Source organism: Stegastes partitus, unplaced genomic scaffold, assembly GCF_000690725.1.
Source record: "Stegastes partitus isolate 25-593 unplaced genomic scaffold, Stegastes_partitus-1.0.2 Scaffold502, whole genome shotgun sequence".
NCBI classification, from domain to species: domain Eukaryota; kingdom Metazoa; phylum Chordata; class Actinopteri; family Pomacentridae; genus Stegastes; species Stegastes partitus.
In genome coordinates this window covers 290614-308835 of record NW_007578233.1, presented here as the reverse complement: position 1 = coordinate 308835, position 18222 = coordinate 290614, and the positions used below count along the sequence as shown (strand labels likewise).

Genomic DNA, 18222 nt, shown 5'->3' with positions numbered 1-18222 from the left:
GCTGCCACATTAGATTCAGAAGCAGGCAGCTCTGAATCACTTGAAACAAGAGTAACATCAGAGGATGTTCCACCAGAAGAAACAGTCATAGATAAACCAAAAGAGGAAACAGTACCTCTGACTGAAGTCAATGTTGAACCAGTGAAAGACTCCAAAGAACCAGAACTGCTACAAGCTGTACAAGGAACCACATCCGATTCAGAAGCAGGTGGCCCTCAATTACTTAAAAAGGAAGAAATATCAGAGGATGTTCAAGTTGAAGCAGTTACAGATGAACCCAAACAAGCACCTGAAATCTGCATTGAGCAAGAAGAACCACCAGTGGAACCAGAAGCATTGGTACCTGATGTAAAAGATGATGTAACTGAAACAGAAACTGGTGTAGCTGCACCAAGTGTAGAGGAAAGCAGTTCCCAGGAAACACAAATACTGTCTGGCGATGTTCCAGAACCAGCTGGGGAAGATGTCATTGCTTCAGTTCCTGCAGAAACTGAGGGAAAAGTTGTGGATCAGGCTTTGGAGACAAACAACAATCAAAAAACAGAGAGTCTCCCCCAAGGTGTTGAAGTAGAGCTTGAGGACAGCACCACTGAAGCTGTACATGAGTTACAAGCATCACCAGCAGTTACTTTACCCTCTGTTATGGAGGAAGCAAGCTGCGTTCAGATCCTGGAAGAGACGGTACTTTCTAAAGAAACCCCAGAGCCTTGTCTGGACAGTGCTGAAGCTACAGATGAACCCACTCACACAGTGCAAGTCAACGGTGAAGTAGAAAAAATAGATGGACTTCTGAATGCTGAGATGAAGATTGCTGAGGTTCAGCATGTTTTAATGATGCAAGTAACCACGTGTAATCTAAATGATGAGATGCCTAATGTTGTGGTAGAGGAAACATCAGAAACTCATGAACCCTTGATAGGCAGAATGGCAGGTGAGACCGAGCTCAAGGAGGCAGTGGAGAGCGCAACACCTTTACTGGAAGACAGTGTAGCGGTGGAGGACAGTCACAGAATCCAAATGCAGGTCGTAGATGTGGATATTAAATCACTAATAGAGGTAGGGGTTACAGAAAACAAAGAAGTCACAGATTTTTGTAACCAACCTATTGATAAAGTAGAAGTTCTCGCTGCAATTTCGGGGATTGAAGAGGAAGTCTTTAACAAGGAAACCAAGGTGACCGTTCAAGAGGATAATGAACATGTAAAGGAGAACTTACCAAAGAAGATACCTGAATCTCTGGTTGTCAGTCTGGAACAAGAAATTCTAAAAGATGCTTTGACAGAAGTGATAAGGAATGAGTTAAATCAGGCAGCGAATCACAAAGAGTCGAAGGAGAGCACTGAGATGTTTACGGAAAGACAAGATGAAGGGTCTGTTGCCACCAGTGATGATTCTGCGATCCCAACCGAACACCATCACATGCAAACATCCGATACTCCTGGACATTTAGACATTTCTGGGCATGATCTTAAAGTGGGTTTGAAGGAAACTAAAGCAGAAGATGAAATGTGCCCATCAGAAGAACCAGCTGTGGAAAAAGTCAATGAAAACACAACAGAAGCACAACAGACAACCCAAACCCAGATTGTTACAACCAGTAATGGTGGACTAGTAGCTCCACAAAACACTGGCTTAATCTCGTCAGTACATAACTTGGACTCCCCCTCGAGCTTTTCTTTGGAAGTCAAATTCAACATACAGTTTGGGCAAGCAAAGGCAGCAGAATCTCCAACATCTCCGACAGAGAAACTCAAACCTTTAAAGCAGACTGACATGACTGAAGTCGACGTTCAAGTTGTGGCGGCAGAAGGATCCACAAATACAACAGAAAGAGACGAGAGCGAGAAGCCGACCTCGGAACCAGCCGTAAACTTGGATTCAACCGAAGGGATGAAGACAACTAGTCAGGCGGCACAACTGGACGTCGGCATCCAAGCAATGGAAACAATAGAACCAGTAGAAGAAGTCACATCTACAGAGACAGTAACCCCAAACGTCCAGGCGGCGGAAACAGTCCAACCAGTGACGCAAACCGAGACCAGGGAAGTGATTCTGAGTCAACCGGCGCTCTACAAAACAGAAGCAGAGAAACCAATAGTTGAACAAACCAAGGAGGAAAATGAGGACGATGTGTGGCTGGATGCCGAGGAGGAGATTTACGCTAAAGAGAAAACAAAGGAACCTCGAGAGCAAGATGAAAAAGCAGAACGTGAACAAGAAACCCAACAAGAAGCGCACAAATCCGAAGGAACGCCTGAGAGCGAGAGCGAAGGCGAACATTTTGCTGTTGCGCTCGAGAATCCAGAAACCATAACTGCAAGCGACATGACAATGGATTTGAATTAATTCAATTCAACTGTCAGTAACTGGTAAGCTGCATTTCCCAATCTGGTTTCACGAAAACTACCGATATAGTCAAACAAACTAACGCCCTGCTGTTTTTGTTTGTTTTCGTAGGTCGGACAATCAAAAAGGAACAGGAAGAACGTTTCAAAAAGCCATTAAAGCCTTTTCTTTTGCATTATGTTGAACCAAAAAAAAAGGTCCAATATTTACAGATGAGCTAGATTTATTAGATTATTTTATTAGTATTATAAAAAGTATGTTTTGTTTTTATGATGTGGCGAGAGGAGTATTGTGAAGAAGAAGTACTGATCTTCTCAGGGGGCATGTTTGAGGTGTGACAGTGACCATGAGTGGCCTCTTTCAGTAAATTTAATGAGCTGTTTGCTTTAATTACTAATCATGCCGGGTCTTTCCAATCATATTTCACATCATGCTCTGTCTCTGAAGTTGATTTTTTTTTCAGCAGTTTTTTTGCCTTTTATTGGTAAAAAAAAAAAAAAAAGCATCAGAATCATTTACTCAGAAGCAACATTACTTCATGATTTATGCAACCAAACTACAGCACATTTTATATCTATTAATACATGTAGATATTTCACAGCTTTCTCTATGCATCGTTCATGTTCACAGATTGTTTCATCTGTTTGATTATTTTACTTCACGTTTCCATGGGATCTAAAAGCAATAGGCAGACCTGGACCTGATGAGGATATGCAGTGTTGTTCTATTTTATCTTGTACATAATAACTGTTTTAATGCTTATACAGGCTGAACTGTGCACATTTTCAATCTACAAGAATTTCTACTCTAAGCGCATGAACAGAGCATGGCACAAAAAAAAAAGTTATATTTGACACTATCGGCCAGTTTCCCAGACATGGATTAAGCCTAAACAAAATAAGTTTTTAGTCCAGAATGAGGTGTAATTCATGTCTGGGAATCTGAGCTAATATACTAGAGTTGAAGTTTAATCTAAAACATATTTATAATTAATATAATTACAATCTGCAGAGCCTTAATAAACAATCATGGCAGCTTTACTCCTACAGTTCCTTCCCCCCAGCTGTGCACTTTTAAGTATCTTTGACACCACATGTTCAGTAATCGAACTGTGTAGCAGGAGCGTTTGTGAGGTGGTTGTTTGACCCGTTTGTCTCCTTTATTTCCCCACATACACTTTGATGGAAATTTCCTGCTGATTTGATTGATCTGATGTCAACTAATGCAACATGCAAAGCTGAGTTTCCTGTATTTATATCTATTTACCAGTGTTTTATTAATAAAAAAAATATTTTATTTGAATAAATAAAAGCCGCAAATTTCAACTAACGCTTGCATTGCTTGTGTCCTGCGAACCTGCGAAGTGGATTTAAGCATTCGTGAAACAAATCATTGCTCTGTGATTTTTTACATGCAAACACAGAAACACAACTGACAACCGTCTAGAATAAATATTTTATTGCATCTTTCATCACACAGCACTTAGAGTTGGAGTTTGTGGCTCAAAAGTTTTGCTATAATCCCAAGTTTTTTATATTCTTTTGCTCGGGATCTGTCATAAGAACAATGTCACATGTTGAAGAGAGATTAAAAAATGCAATCTGTCGTACTGTTTGCACATGATATAAAAATTAAATTACCACAAATTCAGCAATCACAATTTGTAAAACAGTACATGCTTGTGGTCACATGATTCTAAAAGTTTAAGTCCCACTGACTTATTATTGTTTTTTTTAAACAGCAAAATTCAGGAAGACACGAATGATTCTGTTGAAGAAATTTTACTCATAGTCCTCATGTGAAGTTTGCTGTAGTGGGTGTTTATTAGCATTCCGGTATACGGTGGGCTCACCAACACAGAGCATGAGTCTGTGAAGGTGGACCGACCCTGAACATCTGCAGAGTCACAAGTTTATAGGGTAAGTCAGAGGGTAGGGGGGGCCTGTATGTAAATACAGAAGTGAATAGAGGTAAATTAACATACAGTTGCTAATCAAATGACCGGAGGTAAGAGGGGCAATGAACCACAGGTGATGAAATGGGAGTCTGGTGACTAGACGGGTGGTGGAGTCGGGGTTCTGATAGCATACAGTTGCTAATCAAATGGCAGGAGATAGGGGGACAATGAACAAGAGGGGGTGGAATCGGGGGTCTGTGGCAGGAGGTGGGAAAACACATGACAACAGGGAATGAAATCAGGGGTCTGTGGCCATCAAGATAAAAGAAAATGGCTTTCTTCATCAATTCTCAGCAACAGTTAGTAACATGTCTGACAATAAAGTCTTTTTGGTGTTTTGTTGAAATGTACATACTTGAACATGAAGAATAAGACATTCAAAACTATTTAGGTCTCCTTCACGATTCCAGTTTCAGTGTCACAAATCACCGCCTGAGTACCTTTGAACACTGCAGCATTCGCCCCTTGTAGCCTCTCGTGACCATTTTTAGATTTGTGCATCCTTGGAGGCGCGGTTTAGAAGACCATTTTCGCGAGTTCGAACATCACCTGCAAGAAAAACAAGCAAAAGATGCGTTTTATATACCTGTAAGTTCATCCCAGCAGATCCGACACTCGATCCTTTACCTCGATGGTGATGAGGATGATGATCATCCACTCCAACCTCAAGCTGTGCTTCTCACTCAGGTGGCTCCTCATCAGGTCCGTCAGCTGTGTGCAATGTTCCAGCTTCTCGTTCACGACCTACAACAAAATTCTGAGCTCAGACACAGAGCAAGAGGCTCTTCTGCAGCGAGTCTGCACACGAGCTAACAGCTTTGCTTACGTTGACTCTGCGGTTGATGCTGAGGAACTGGCAGGTTTTTTCGTAGAGTTTTTCCAGATTTTCTCGGTCCCAGTAGAAATCAGGTGTGAGCAGCAGGTCGGACCTCAGGTTTATACAGTGTCTGTCAGAGGAGGAGGCACATAAAAATAACAAAATACAGTGTCTGTCATCCTAGAGCACGGGTGTCGAATCCTGGTCCTCGAGGGCCACAATCCAGCATGTTTTAGATGTTTCCCTCTTCCAACACACCTGATTCACATGATCAGGATGGTTATCAGGCTTCTGCAGAGCTTGATGATGAACTGATCATCTGAATCAGGTGTGTTGGAAGAAGGAAACATCTAAAACATGCAGGATTGTGGCCCTCGAGGACCAGGATTCGACACCCCTGTCCTACAGCACGAAAATTTAAAATACAGCACACACATACAACTACAGAATTATTTAGAGGCTGAGCTGTTGAATTTACAGACGGGTGACAAATTCAAGGAAAATCCAACATTAAATGTCCTGGTGTGGTATGAGCCACCACAGCAGGTTTAATGCTCCCTAGCATTGTTTTTCTATGTTTCTGGAACTCTACTAGAGGGATGAACGCCATTCTTCCTAAATATATTCTCGTATTTAGAGTTTTGATGATGTTTTTTTGAGAAAACGGTGTTCAAAAGGAACAGAACTCAAGACAGAAATGTTTCCTCAGAGAATAAAGGTGATGGCTCAGAACAACTTTGTATTAGTTTACAGTGTTTTTTTTTTTTCCCCTCAAAGGGGTTGGTTGACTCAAACCATCCATCCATCATCTACACACCGCTTAATCCTCACTAGGGTCACGGGGGGCTGGAGTCTATCCCAGCTGACTTAGGGTGAAGGCAGGGGACACCCTGGACAGGTCGCCAGTCTATCACAGGACTACACTTAGAGACAGACAACCAAGCACACTCACATTCACTTGCTGCGAGGCAACAGTGCTACCAACTGCGCCACCCTGCAGCCCTGACTCAAACCATTCCAGCAAAATATCCTCAACAGCATACCAGAGCCACAATCACTGTAGAGGTGAAGAGTTCAAGTTTTTCCTTTAATTCGTCACCCGTTGGTAGTAAATTAGGTGAAGAAAGTGACATTGCCATGAACTAAAAAGCTTAGATTGAACCAAAAGTAGAAACAGCTCCCCCTGAATTACTTTCTATTTAGAGAAAACTGAATTTACCTCAACGTGAAAAGCTCTCCTATCTTCCTCATAACCTCTGCAGAGGACAACTTCACTCTTTTGCCAGACTTCAGCGTCTGTGAAAGAAAACAAATGAAGACATTAGCATTAAAGTTTTAGAATAATTCCTCTCACACACACAATCCGACACCCCATTACAACCATTACACATACTCAATTATTCATCATTTCTTGCTGTTTTCTGTTAAGTGTCCACTGTACCTCTGGAATCGACTGAATCGAATCGACAAAGTTGTCTAATGCAACCTCCCAGATCGCCAACTTCACTAGAGAAGAAAGCAAGAGGTTAGACGCAGAGTACAACTCCAAAACGATGTGTATGGTTTAAACTTGAGGTGCAGGTCCTCACCAGACAAACACAGAGCATTTGAAAACGCAAATTTCTCCAGGACGGCTTCGTTTTGATCCATGTGGTCACACAGAATAAAGCTGCCACGCTCAAGATTCGTATTTCCCCTGAGGAAGGGAAGATTTTAGGAAAAGCTGCCCCGCGTTTAGGTGTGAAAATGAGCAAAATAAAGAGTCGACGTCGTCATACTCTCCGATACTGTAGTTGATCTCCTCGTTCTCCCAGTGGACTAGTGCTACTTCATACGGCTGGATCTCATGACGTTCCAATATTCTCAAAACCTGTTTCAACTGTAAAGACCAAAAAAACGCAGTTAAAACCATCACAGTAGAGAAGGGAGCTAGAATTTAAAACAGTGAATATTACAATATACGTTGAGGTTTACCGTTTTCTCTTCAACGTTCCAGAAAACTACTGAGCCTTCCCTGAAAATACAGATTGAAAAAGTCAATCAGTTAGTTATCAAAACACTTTAATCTGGGCTGAGTATCACAAGAAATACAAACATTTTTTTCTGCAACCTTTTCCTTTACGTTGTAAAATAAACCATCAGTGCATCAGTCAAGCAGTTAAACCAGAACTCTGTCTGATTAAATCACATTTAAATGTAGAAAAGCTCTGATTCACATCCAGAAACATTTGATTTGAGGATGTTCATATGATTTATTAATGCTGAATTTTCTGACATTACTCAAGAGGAAATGAAGTTTGATACGCAGTGTGTGTTGATTGCAAACTTAAATTAGTCTGTTTATATTTAAGAAAAAGCCTGAACAGAGTCTAACCTGAAGAAGAACATTACAGCAACGTCTTCTGGTTTTGCAGCCATGTCTGTGCTGATCACCAGCACGTTTGAGGCATCTGAAATCAAAGCATGACTGTCATACAAGGCTCCAAACAGTATGCGTCAGTGAATTTCCTGTAAAGCTGTCATATTTGTGCTACTATAACTGGCACCTCTTGGTAAATCTATCTCCTGGAAGCCGTGGCTTGTCAAGTCGTGGCACAGTGTTGGCAAATGATACTGATCTGCTGTTGCAAAGGCAATGCATTGCATCATGTCCTACGAAGACAAACACATCCGAGTAAATCATCGAACCAAAATTTAACATGTATTAAATGATAAAAGAATTAGCACAGGTTAATCACCTTGACCTCGCTCTGCGAAGGCTGATTGGCTCGAGAGGGTTGTTTTGTCCGTGGTCCTTTGGGAGCCCTTATTCCAGGCACTGCTACTGGTTTTAAATTTGATTTTAACACCGTCTTTACAAAGCTGGACGAATAAAAACGTGTTTGTCCACTTTTACAATTAGTCAGTGTCCTGGGGTCACCTAACAAAGCACCGCTTAGGCTTTTAAATCCACCTGAAACAGCCAGTCCTCGGTGCTGTTGGTGAAGAGAGTTCAAATGGCAGGTCCTTGAAAAGATCCACGGAGCAGAGTGAGTCCTGGGTTTGGATTCATACTTGTGGGGCTGGAGAGACTGGGAGAGACTGGCCGAGGCAAAAAGGCAGACTGGTTTACTGTCTGCAGGCCGCGGAGCTCCCAGTCTGCAAAGCAACGTCCGGAGAAGCATCTTCTGCAGACGTGCAGGTGAGCTGCAACACAGGAAAGTGCAGTTAGTGCAACTTCAAGAGCTGAATAATGGCATTTTGGATTCATCAACCAGATCAGATTCCACTCAGCAACAAAATGTGTTAATCACTTTACCACTCTTGTCTCTTCAGCCTTCATACAAGACGACTTTGCTTGTGTTACCATGGAGTAAAGGCTGATTCAATACAAAGTGATATCACTCTGAAATTTTTCCTCTTTCACTGCATTTCAAAATTGTTCTTGTGTCTTTATGATGCAGTTAAAGCCACAATACTGTTTCATCATACAAGCAGTCTTTTTGTTGTAAGTTCAAGTCAAAAAGGTCAGATTAGAAAGGAAATAATTTACAGTTGAAAAGCAAGAAAAGAGGAAAACTGAAGGGAGGTAAATGATTGTGTTATCTAATTTAACATACAAGAACTACAGAACTCAGTAAACCAACCTGGATCTGTCACTAAATAGATACCTGAACACTCACTAATACTGTTTTTTCCAGCAGTTCTTACTATCTACTGATTTACACTTGACATATTACATTTTATACATCCTAAATCCAATGTAAACACAACAATAGAAACCAAAACAAGCAGGTCTGACCTTGACTACAGCAGCTAGCCGTATCCTCACTAGCACCCTGTCTATTATTTAGCCATAACAAACAAACTATGGGAATAATACACACACAAAAACTAATAAACTCACATATCTGGTGTTAACTTTAGAGTACAAGTGATCAGCAGTCAGACAGTCAGTGATCAACGTGCTGCAGATCAGTGTGCTGCACACACGGTTAGCCGCCAGTTAGCTTACCAGCAATGAAAAAGCAGCGATTCAGATCAAGACGAAGTTAAAATGATTCACGGTGTGTGAAAACGGCAACTGAGTGAAGCGTTTTGATAAAATACAACTGTGAACATAGCTACATGAGTTTGGCGGACAGACCGAGGAGGAGGCGTGTTTAATGTTTTTACTAATAAAGTTTTGTCATTTCCGGGTTGATCTGACGTCATCTTAAAGCGACATGAAGCCGCGGGTAGCGACTTGCAGGACGCTACTGTTTTGTCAGGCTCTTCTGGTTTTAAAGTTTTCTTTCTTTCTTTCTTTCTTTCTTTCTTTTTATTTAAATATAACTTTTAATTTTGTTATACAAAATACAGCATTTGATAAATTATCCAAAAATAAATGTATGATGATTGAGAGTCTTATTCAAGCAACATAAACAAGGCTGTCATGTAATAAAGAGATTTTGTGAAAAACCTGATGTTATTCTTTAATCCATTGATGCAGGCCCTAACCTCTAGATATTTTGGTCTATGTAAAGTGTTAACCAAACAAAATCAAATAGTTTGTTCAAGTTTTTCTCCTTCAGCCACAACTCCTGCACAGGTTTTAAAATGAATGACAAAATGTTCTACATTCACAATATCTCTCTCACAGAGTTCACCCGTTGTTTTCCCAATTAAACCTTCCATGTAAGACGTGCTTGGATGAATATAAGTGATTTAAAATTTTAAAAGTTAAAGCTTCTTCTTTCACATGTTTACTTGACAAATTATTTCTCTTTCATTCAGTTATAAAGGTTTGCCTTGGAAGTACTTTTGTTCATACATTTTTAATTCATATTAATTTAGATGACTTAAACAGGGCTGCAGGGTGGCGCAGCTGGTAGCACTGTTGCCTCGCAGCAAGAAGGTTGCCAGTTCACGTCCTGGTGGGGGCACCGGAATCTTTCTGTGTGGAGTCTCCATGTTCTCCCCGTGCAGCGTGGGTTCTCTCCGGGTTCTCCGGCTTCGTCCCACAAGGTCCAAAAACATGTTGAGGTTAATTGGTGATTCATAGGTGTGATTGTGCTTGGTGTCTGTCTCTAAGTGTAGCCCTGTGATAGACGGGTGACCTGTCCAGGGTGTCCCCTGCCTTCACCCTGAGTCAGCTGGGATAGACTCCAGCCCCCCATGACCATAGAGAGGATTAAGCAGTGTATAGATAATGGATGGATAGATGACTTAAACAGTCCAGAAGAAGAGATGCAGATGCTAATAAGGAGAAAAGGTTCACTCCATAAAGTCACATAACACAATAAACCAAAATTATGAAACAGAAAAATATCTGCAACAATATTGTAAACATGACAGAAAAAAAAAACTCTGACTTTGGTAAAGAACCCTGACGTTTAAAAACTGTAAAAGTAATTGCACAACGTTTTTAATGAACTATATCATATTATCGCCAATCTGTTGCGATCAGAATAATAGATGAGTTGATCTTGGGCCATATTTTTTTATTTTTTTTTTTAAGTTCTGCTTTCATTTAAATAAAAAACAAAAACAAACACTCCTGAATACGTTATGTACAGATGAAGACTCAGGCTGGAGCTACCTGAAAGACAGAACTCATGGCCTTAAAACCCTTTTAGTTGACTTTCATGTCCATCAGCTGCTTTGTTATTATATTTTATGGTATTTTGCACATTTGCTTGACCTGTTTAACAACAAATTAAATTGGTCCTGCATTTAATTTAAATCAAAACCCAATAACTTTCCAAATGGATAAAGTCTATTGTACATTTATTTTTTTCTGAAGAACATTAAAAATATTAACAGGAAACAAACTGTTCTTGCTGGGGGTACCTAAATGGAAATAAATAAAAATTAAAGTACAAGGTAAGTTGATGCATATTTCTGAATAAAAAGATTTAAAATAAAATCTGTTTTAAAAAATGTTGAACATATAATTGATTTTAGTTGCTTTCTTGTTGTTAAGCTCTCTTAAAGTTGTATCATATTGATTCAGTTCTTGACTGGGAAAAAAAAGTCCAAAATGTGTAGTGGAGTCCATCCACAGCTCGATGTGAAACTCGACAACAACAACAAAAATAAATAGACTACATATTAAAATGTCTTCTTCCTGGAACTTATTTTTTTCTTTGTCTTCATATATGCTGATCAACATCCACCCAAAGGTCTAAATCTCTCTAATGTGTGTTTTGGAAACACCTGTAACTTTTCACCTACACAACCTGATGAAGTCCCGACTACAGCACCTCCTCTGGTTAAACCTGGTGGAGCCTGTGTTTGGTGTTGCCAGGAGACTTCTTAAAACAGAACCAACTATCTCCAGCTGTACACTTGTCCTGCAACACTTCTAATTATGGAAAAGTCTGATGAGGTATGTTTTGATAATTAAAATATCCACTGGATTCAATCATTCTGTGCGAGAACTAAATTGTTCCTTAAGTTGGCAGTTTTTTTTTGTATTCAAATAGCCTAGACACAAACGTTAAAACAAACACTTTCTATTGAATATCTAATATAATAATTATGTGGGTTTTAAAACTGCCAGTCTAACGAGAAGGAGAGGCTGAAGATGAGGATTGCTGTTCTGGAGGAAAGTGTGAAGTCCTGCGAGGTGGAGTGTAAAGCCAGCAGAGAGACGGTGCTGAGGCTGGTGGCTGAGCTCGACCAGGAGAGGAGGAGGACCGCCAGCAGTGCAGCCGCAATGGATTCCCTCAAAGTGGTACTTTCACAACACAAAAGTCTCCTTAATAGTGTTTACAATGCTGTTACAACCTCTAAATGCTGGGTGTTGAAGGTCAAAATGGGCAAACAGCCTTCACACACAGTAAGTAATAAAACTGTGGGGGATAAATAGTGCTTCTGTATTAATTTGTTGTTTTAAATGTAGTCAGATGTAATGCTTTGAGGTATAAATACTGAAATTAGTCAATAAAGTAGCCATCCAGGACATGACGTCCTTCTCTTCAGTGAGTTCTGCTCTGGAATTACCCCTTTGACAGCACTGTGGTGTTTTTTGTGTCTTCCAGGAGCTGGACGGCCTGACGGTGGGGCGGAGGAGCGTTGAGATGGAGAAGCACACCCTGACTGAGAGGCTTGAAGCCAGCAGGAGAGTGATAGAGGCAGCCAGGAGAGAGTCACAGTGTTTGGAGAAACAGGTGGAGGAGCTAGAAAGGAAGACCCAGGCAGCTGAGGGGAAACTGCAGATGTTCCTGGAGAAGGTGGTCGAGGTCCTGCAGGAGAGGTCTGAGGACGTCATCCTGCCGAAAGAGAGAGAGGTTCTACAGAACCTGGACAACCTCTGCAACAAGGTGACGAATCACACGGGGGATTTCTGATACGACTACCAAGGTCTTTAAAAGTAAACAATCCAACAACACTTGGGACATAAATACCAACTTTATCATAAGACCAACGCATTTCAACTTGTGGTCTTTATTCAATCACAACAAAACACACTTGTTTGCACTAAATTAGAGTTTTGGCCCTTTACTGCAAGAAGAGGAATTCAACAATGTTACCTAACTTGTGTTTGTTTTTTTGCATGAACACACATTACTTGAAAAGTGTCATGTTTTTTATGACAAACAATTTGCTAGCATTTAAAACATGCATTACAGTTGTTAATATATTATGTTGTCTAAAATAATATAAAATGTCATGGAAGAAGATCAATTACTCAAGTAAATAATATCAAGTAAATATTATGAGCAAAATACAGCTATATAAACACTGTGCATGTACTTGTATTTGCAGCCAAAAAAAGGATATCTTTTACTATACGATCAATTTCTCTGATGCATTCAGAGAAATTATATTCAGCATTTCATTTTGCAGCCACTTGCAGAAGAGCTAATTTTGTTCACATTTCTATTGGCTTATTTAATACAATTTATTTAAATTATAAACTATTTGGTATTTTTTTACATTTTTATTATTAATCGGAAAACAAACCAAGTCTGTCACATAAGACTGACAGGAAAAACTGTAAAACAGCTTAGAATTAAATTAATCAAGTCATAAGTACATTAAATCAAGTGCTGCACTTAGGTACAATTTTGAAGTCCTTGTACTTAACTATTTACATTTTATGCTAATTTTTATTTTTGCTCAGCTACATTCCAGAGGGAAATATTGTACTTTCTACTGACTACAGTTATGTGACAGCTTTGATTACTTTTAAGATGGAAATCTGACACAATGCACACCAGAAAACACTTTTACAACACAATACGTTGTTAAAGATTAAACCAGTGCTTTCCTGATGGTTTTTCTTCCGTTGTGTTAAAGCTGTATGAAGTTGGGGTCACATTTCAGATGTCAGAGTTGTTCTCTACTCCACAAAATTGTGATGTTTCCTCAAAACTTTTCACATGATTTCATTTAAGCAAAAGTTTAAATGATCCAATATCTCACCCGCAAAAAAAGCCAATAACCAACAAATCTATCAGAATGTTTTTCTTCTTCTTTTCACTCATAAATTATCTGATTAATATATAAAACTGTGTGTGAACGAGCTCCAGCCTCAGCAGAAACAGTAACTGCTGCGGACACACTGATGCTTCCCTATAAATAATCTAATCACATTATAAATGTTCGTATATTAGGCTTTAATGCTATAACTACATTTTGCTGCTAATGCTTATATACTTTCTGTAAAGTAGGAAATTTTGCAGAACTTATACCTGTAATGGAATGCTTTTACATCTAAATACTTCTTCCAAGTACTACAGTACAGTTATGTCTGTACATTAACACTTGGGCTTGTAACTACCCAGTTTTACTGCTCTGGCTCTGCAGACGCTGTCAGACATGGAGGCGAGGCTGCGTCGTGTCTCTGAGCAGCTGACTGAGCAGATGGAGCTCCAGCAAAGCACACAACTGAGAGCTCAGCTCGCAGAGCAGCAAGTCCAGGACCTGAGGGAGAGACTGCAGGGTCTGGAGGCCGAGCTGCTGACAGCCGACATGCATCGAGACGGGCTGAGACACAGCAAAGTGCAGGTGAGTGAAGCTGCAGGGCTGGAAATATGTGACAGGTACAAGTAAATGCACAATGAAGGCAGGTAATAAGGATTAGGTGTTGATTATTTCTTTAACAGCATGAGGAGTTCCTGGAGCAGCTGTCAGAGATGATGAAGGTTGACGGTATTGCTGTGGATCTGGGCTTCGACATGAGGCTGAAACTCATCCTGTCACGTGCAGAGCAACTTGTCAGACACGAGGGAAATGCTTTGGTGGAGAGTAAAAGCCTGACTTACAGCTTACAGAGAAAGGTAGTCAACACACTTGTGATATTTACTCACATCTGGACCACAATAATCTTTGTCACAAGCTTCTACAAGTGTGTTGCATGACAAGTGATGCTCCTCTGATCAAAGTATTCCCGCTCCTAATAGTTAAAGTCACAGAAAGACCAACTAGAAAGCAAAGGACTCCACATCCAGCTCCTGAGGAAGAAGCTCTCAGAGCTGGAGGAGGAGAAGAGGAGTCGATCAGCGCTGGCTGTGCAACGAGATGATGCTCATCTGGAGGTCAGGAGGCTGCAGAAGAAAGTGGAGCGTCTGCAAGTCGAACTGAAGGCCACCAAGCTGTCCAACACTGAGCTCAAGGCCCAGCTCTCCCACACCAGTGAGCTCAAGGTAGAGGGCAGAAGGGTTTGGACACAGTTTCACTCCAGAGGCATTTTCACCTCATGATGTTTGGTGTGTTTGTGTTCATTTTGTGGTACGTTTGGGGGAAAATACTGTAATTCTGAATCTGTTACATAAAGCAACTTGGTCCTGATGCACATTTAACAAAGTATCTGAATATCTGAGAGCCAATACACACAAATAAAGCAGCTGTTGATTCACTGAATAAACACCAACACCCGATCGGGTCTCTGCTATGTCAAGTTGAAAGTCGTGGAACAGAGTCAGACCATGCAGGAGCAGAAACAGAAGCTGGATCAGCTGGTGGATGTGAAGGCAAAGGTGGAGAAGAAGCTGAGCACAGTGAGTTCAGACCTGCAGAGCCAAGAGAAGAAGACCAGGGAGGACCAGCAGCAGCTCAGCACCCTCAGGCAGAGTTTGGCTCAGCTGTCTGAGAGCCAGAGAGAGGTCAGGAACAATAAATACGACATTCTGCAACATCTTGTTTCCCAGAAAATAAAAAGCACATTTTCAATCAACTTTTTTTGTCCTCCATTGTTCAGTTGGTGGATTTCCGGATGGTGGTTTCTCAGATGTTGGGCCTGGACGCTACAGCTTTGACTCATCCAAATGATAAAATCATCGAATTACTTGAGAACCTTCTTCATGCTCATCATCACCTTCATCATCACGTTAACCCACCCTGGAGCTGCTCTACTCACCAATGGCTTCATCCGCCGCAAATCCTTCCCGACTCCTCTGCTGTGGATGTTTCTAGCTGCAGGTCTGCTTGTCCGGGCGATGCGGTTCCCCTTCACGAAACCTAAATTTATTCACTATTTTCATGCCAAATATAACTTGAAGTGTTGAAAAATGTTAAGGAATTACCTAAAAAGCAAGTTAAAATGCACATACAAAAAGCAGATGATAAAGAAATCCAATAAAAAGACAAATATCAGAATGAGGATTTGGCATTCATTGTTTCTGATGGTCGCATATACATACATTTCTCATATTAATTTTTTTGCATTATATACACATGTTAAATAATCTTGGACTGTTATACATTTGATACTGAACCGACGCTCATACAAAATATACAATAGTTTTCTATATGTCATAATTCTCAATCTTAAAGACAGATTCGATACTTTTAAAAAATAAAACAGCAGAATGTATAAAGACCATGGATGACTGATTTTAAACTCTTGAACTGTGTCTCGATATTAAAACGCTCGACTTGGCTTAAATGACTCGGACATGAATCGATGTAATTCAAGTTAAAAATGGATTGTTTACCACAGACACAGTGAAGGATGAAAGTAAATAAAAAGCAAAAGATTAAAACTGCATGCCAAAATACAGGTAAAAAAATAATTGCAATGTAAGATATATTAAATGTTTTTTTTTTTGTTGTTGTTGTTTACAAATTTTTCGGTTACAAGCAGATTCACAGGCTATAATTCAGCATTTTTACTTTGGTGTTATCCACTGACGGTTCCCTTCAGAGACATACAACACACCACTGAGTGAACAGTTCATCCAGCTGATGTCCACTGTGGGCACAAACCCGAGTCTCTCCAGATTTGTCACACCAAAAAAAAATGCTCCTTAACTGACACAGCATTACACAGAGTAACATAGTGAGATGCTTGATCCTATGTGCTACACACAAAGATATTAACTGGAGATGGCAGCTGTTTTTTTGTTTTTTTTTGTAGTACAAATGGATGACCAAGGTTAGTTTTTGCTCCCAACAGGACTTCAAAGATACCAGGTGATGCAAGAAGTCAAACGTGGTCAGAGCGGCCCACCTACACCGGAGGCGGCCCGTTGGTGTAGCTGAGCATCGGGTAGAAGGAATGAGCAAAGTTGTTGGACTGAGAGCAGTAGTCCTCCTCGGACAGTGGCAGCAGGAAGGCAAAGACCACGAGCAGGAGCAGGAAGAGCTGGAGAGGCAGCGCGACCCAGAGGACGCGCCACAGAAACGAGGACCTACGAGCCGACGGCGTCTCCGAGTCAGAAGGGGAGGAAGCGGATCCAACGTCGCTGCGAGACCTGATCACACACACGCATCCACAAACGCAGCACACACTGAGGTTTAGTCAACAAGGTCGATCGAGGAGGACGCACTAAGTCCCTCTCTCACCTGAACTACTGCTGTCACAACTGCATAATCACATTGCAACACCATTAAATGTCAGACTGTTTGTCTTTTCTACAAAAATAGGCTCCAAAAAATAACTAACAAATTACATTTGTCTAACCCAATAAAGAAATTTCACTTGGACCACATCCTAATTTAATATCCTCTGCACAGGCTTCATTGTTCAGGTGCCTGTTTTCAATCCAAATAAGATCTCAGTTCAGTGAAGGGGGAACTGCATGGCAGTGCTTCAACATAAGCACCATGCTATGGTTGGAAGACATTGCCAACATAGGTGAAAGCAATGTTGGGACAATGTTTAACATTGTGATCTACATGCTGACTGAGACTGGGTGGATCAACACAGTTACAAAGACAGTCACAAACAGCCTTCAAGGCAGACATACTGCAATCCTGCACCAGACGAGTACATTTAATACGTGAGCTTGCATTCCTTTGTAAAAGGTGTTAGGATAAAAGACAAAAGGCATGCTGCAAGTATCAGCTGAATATTAACATGTTCTTGTTTTTAACAACGGACTCTGAAAGTTTGTGTCCTGTTGAAAAATGCAAAGCATGCCGAGGCAAGAAGAGCATAGCAATTAGAAACAGCTTCTTTGACAAGGTAGTTTAGCTGTGCTTGTTTTTAAGCAGTAGTTTGGGAAACATGGAAATTCAATTTTTTAAAATTATAGTTAGATGATAAGTTTGATACCATTTTATAAAGTATGATGTTAAATGTGAAGCTGGAGCTAAAGAGACAGCCTGGGAGAAGGAAACAGCCAGCCTGGCTGTTTCTAACCACCTCCACTTCTAAGTCAGAGAGCTCTCAGCAAGAAAACAAATAAGCAGATTACACGAAACACTATTAAATTAATTTTACTGTCTCATTTAGCCCACTGAACCCCAAAACCTGTGGGCAAGTTTGAATGGTGTGTTGACTTTTTAAGATCTAGAAACTGTGAAAACTGGAAGAATCAGTACATTTTCAACTTTCCAGTGTTTTTTTGAACTAGTCACGTGTGAAGGACAGCTGCATTGAGAAAAATAACCCTCAAAAAAAGCCAAAAATCTTGATATCTCATCAGCTTCTTTACTCTATATGTCTTGTTTAAAAATATGTCAAAAAAGGAAGTGTTCATAGTAAGAAGATAATGTTAAAAACAAAAAATTCTAAGCTCCTCAATGCAACTAATAAAGCCTGCAGCTGCGACCAGAAGTCACATGACAGAAACTCAGGCACTTTTCGGCTTAATTGCAGGTAGTGTTCACACAGAGCAGTAAGGAAACGTGTATGGAAATTAATTAGAGATTGGGAGGAAAATAAAATATAATTCTGCATGGTGAAACA

The 18222-nt window shown here is 40.4% G+C and overlaps 4 protein-coding genes across 5 annotated transcripts in view; 2 read left to right on the top strand and 2 right to left on the bottom strand.

Moving 5' to 3' along the window:
* The first annotated feature begins 6 nt into the window (after positions 1 to 6).
* LOC103361402 (myb-like protein X) lies at positions 7 to 3671 on the top strand. Its single transcript, XM_008287471.1, has 2 exons — positions 7 to 2369; positions 2458 to 3671. Exon 1 carries the CDS (start codon positions 643 to 645, stop codon positions 2344 to 2346), a length of 1704 nt encoding a protein of 567 aa, XP_008285693.1. The 5' UTR covers positions 7 to 642; the 3' UTR covers positions 2347 to 2369; positions 2458 to 3671.
* A 609-nt stretch (positions 3672 to 4280) lies between these two features.
* Positions 4281 to 9268, bottom strand: rmnd1 (required for meiotic nuclear division 1 homolog). Of its 2 annotated transcripts, none has more exons than XM_008287468.1 (12): positions 9115 to 9268; positions 7859 to 8306; positions 7667 to 7772; positions 7495 to 7570; positions 7095 to 7134; positions 6899 to 6999; positions 6710 to 6816; positions 6562 to 6626; positions 6340 to 6416; positions 5130 to 5250; positions 4931 to 5047; positions 4281 to 4852 (listed from the first exon to the last, which is right to left on the bottom strand). In XM_008287468.1, the coding sequence occupies exons 2-12, from the start codon at positions 8282 to 8284 to the stop codon at positions 4820 to 4822; spliced, it is 1269 nt and encodes a 422-aa protein (XP_008285690.1). In that variant the 5' UTR covers positions 8285 to 8306; positions 9115 to 9268; the 3' UTR covers positions 4281 to 4819. The 2 variants fall into 2 exon arrangements, with proteins under 2 accessions (XP_008285690.1, XP_008285692.1); XM_008287470.1 differs by lacking the exon at positions 9115 to 9268 and adding an exon at positions 9007 to 9088.
* Positions 9269 to 11451: 2183 nt separating this feature from the next.
* ccdc170 (coiled-coil domain containing 170) lies at positions 11452 to 16395 on the top strand. The gene is made up of 8 exons (XM_008287466.1): positions 11452 to 11469; positions 11644 to 11817; positions 12125 to 12406; positions 13896 to 14096; positions 14195 to 14368; positions 14492 to 14734; positions 14990 to 15193; positions 15289 to 16395. The coding sequence occupies exons 1-8, from the start codon at positions 11452 to 11454 to the stop codon at positions 15550 to 15552; spliced, it is 1560 nt and encodes a 519-aa protein (XP_008285688.1). The 3' UTR covers positions 15553 to 16395.
* syne1b (spectrin repeat containing, nuclear envelope 1b) overlaps positions 15681 to 18222 on the bottom strand; it is a 90191-nt gene continuing 87649 nt past the window's right edge. The window contains exon 146 of the mRNA XM_008287467.1: positions 15681 to 16783. Coding sequence (XP_008285689.1) covers positions 16540 to 16783 — 244 coding nt within the window. The 3' untranslated portion in view covers positions 15681 to 16539. The remainder of the gene's footprint in view (positions 16784 to 18222) is intronic.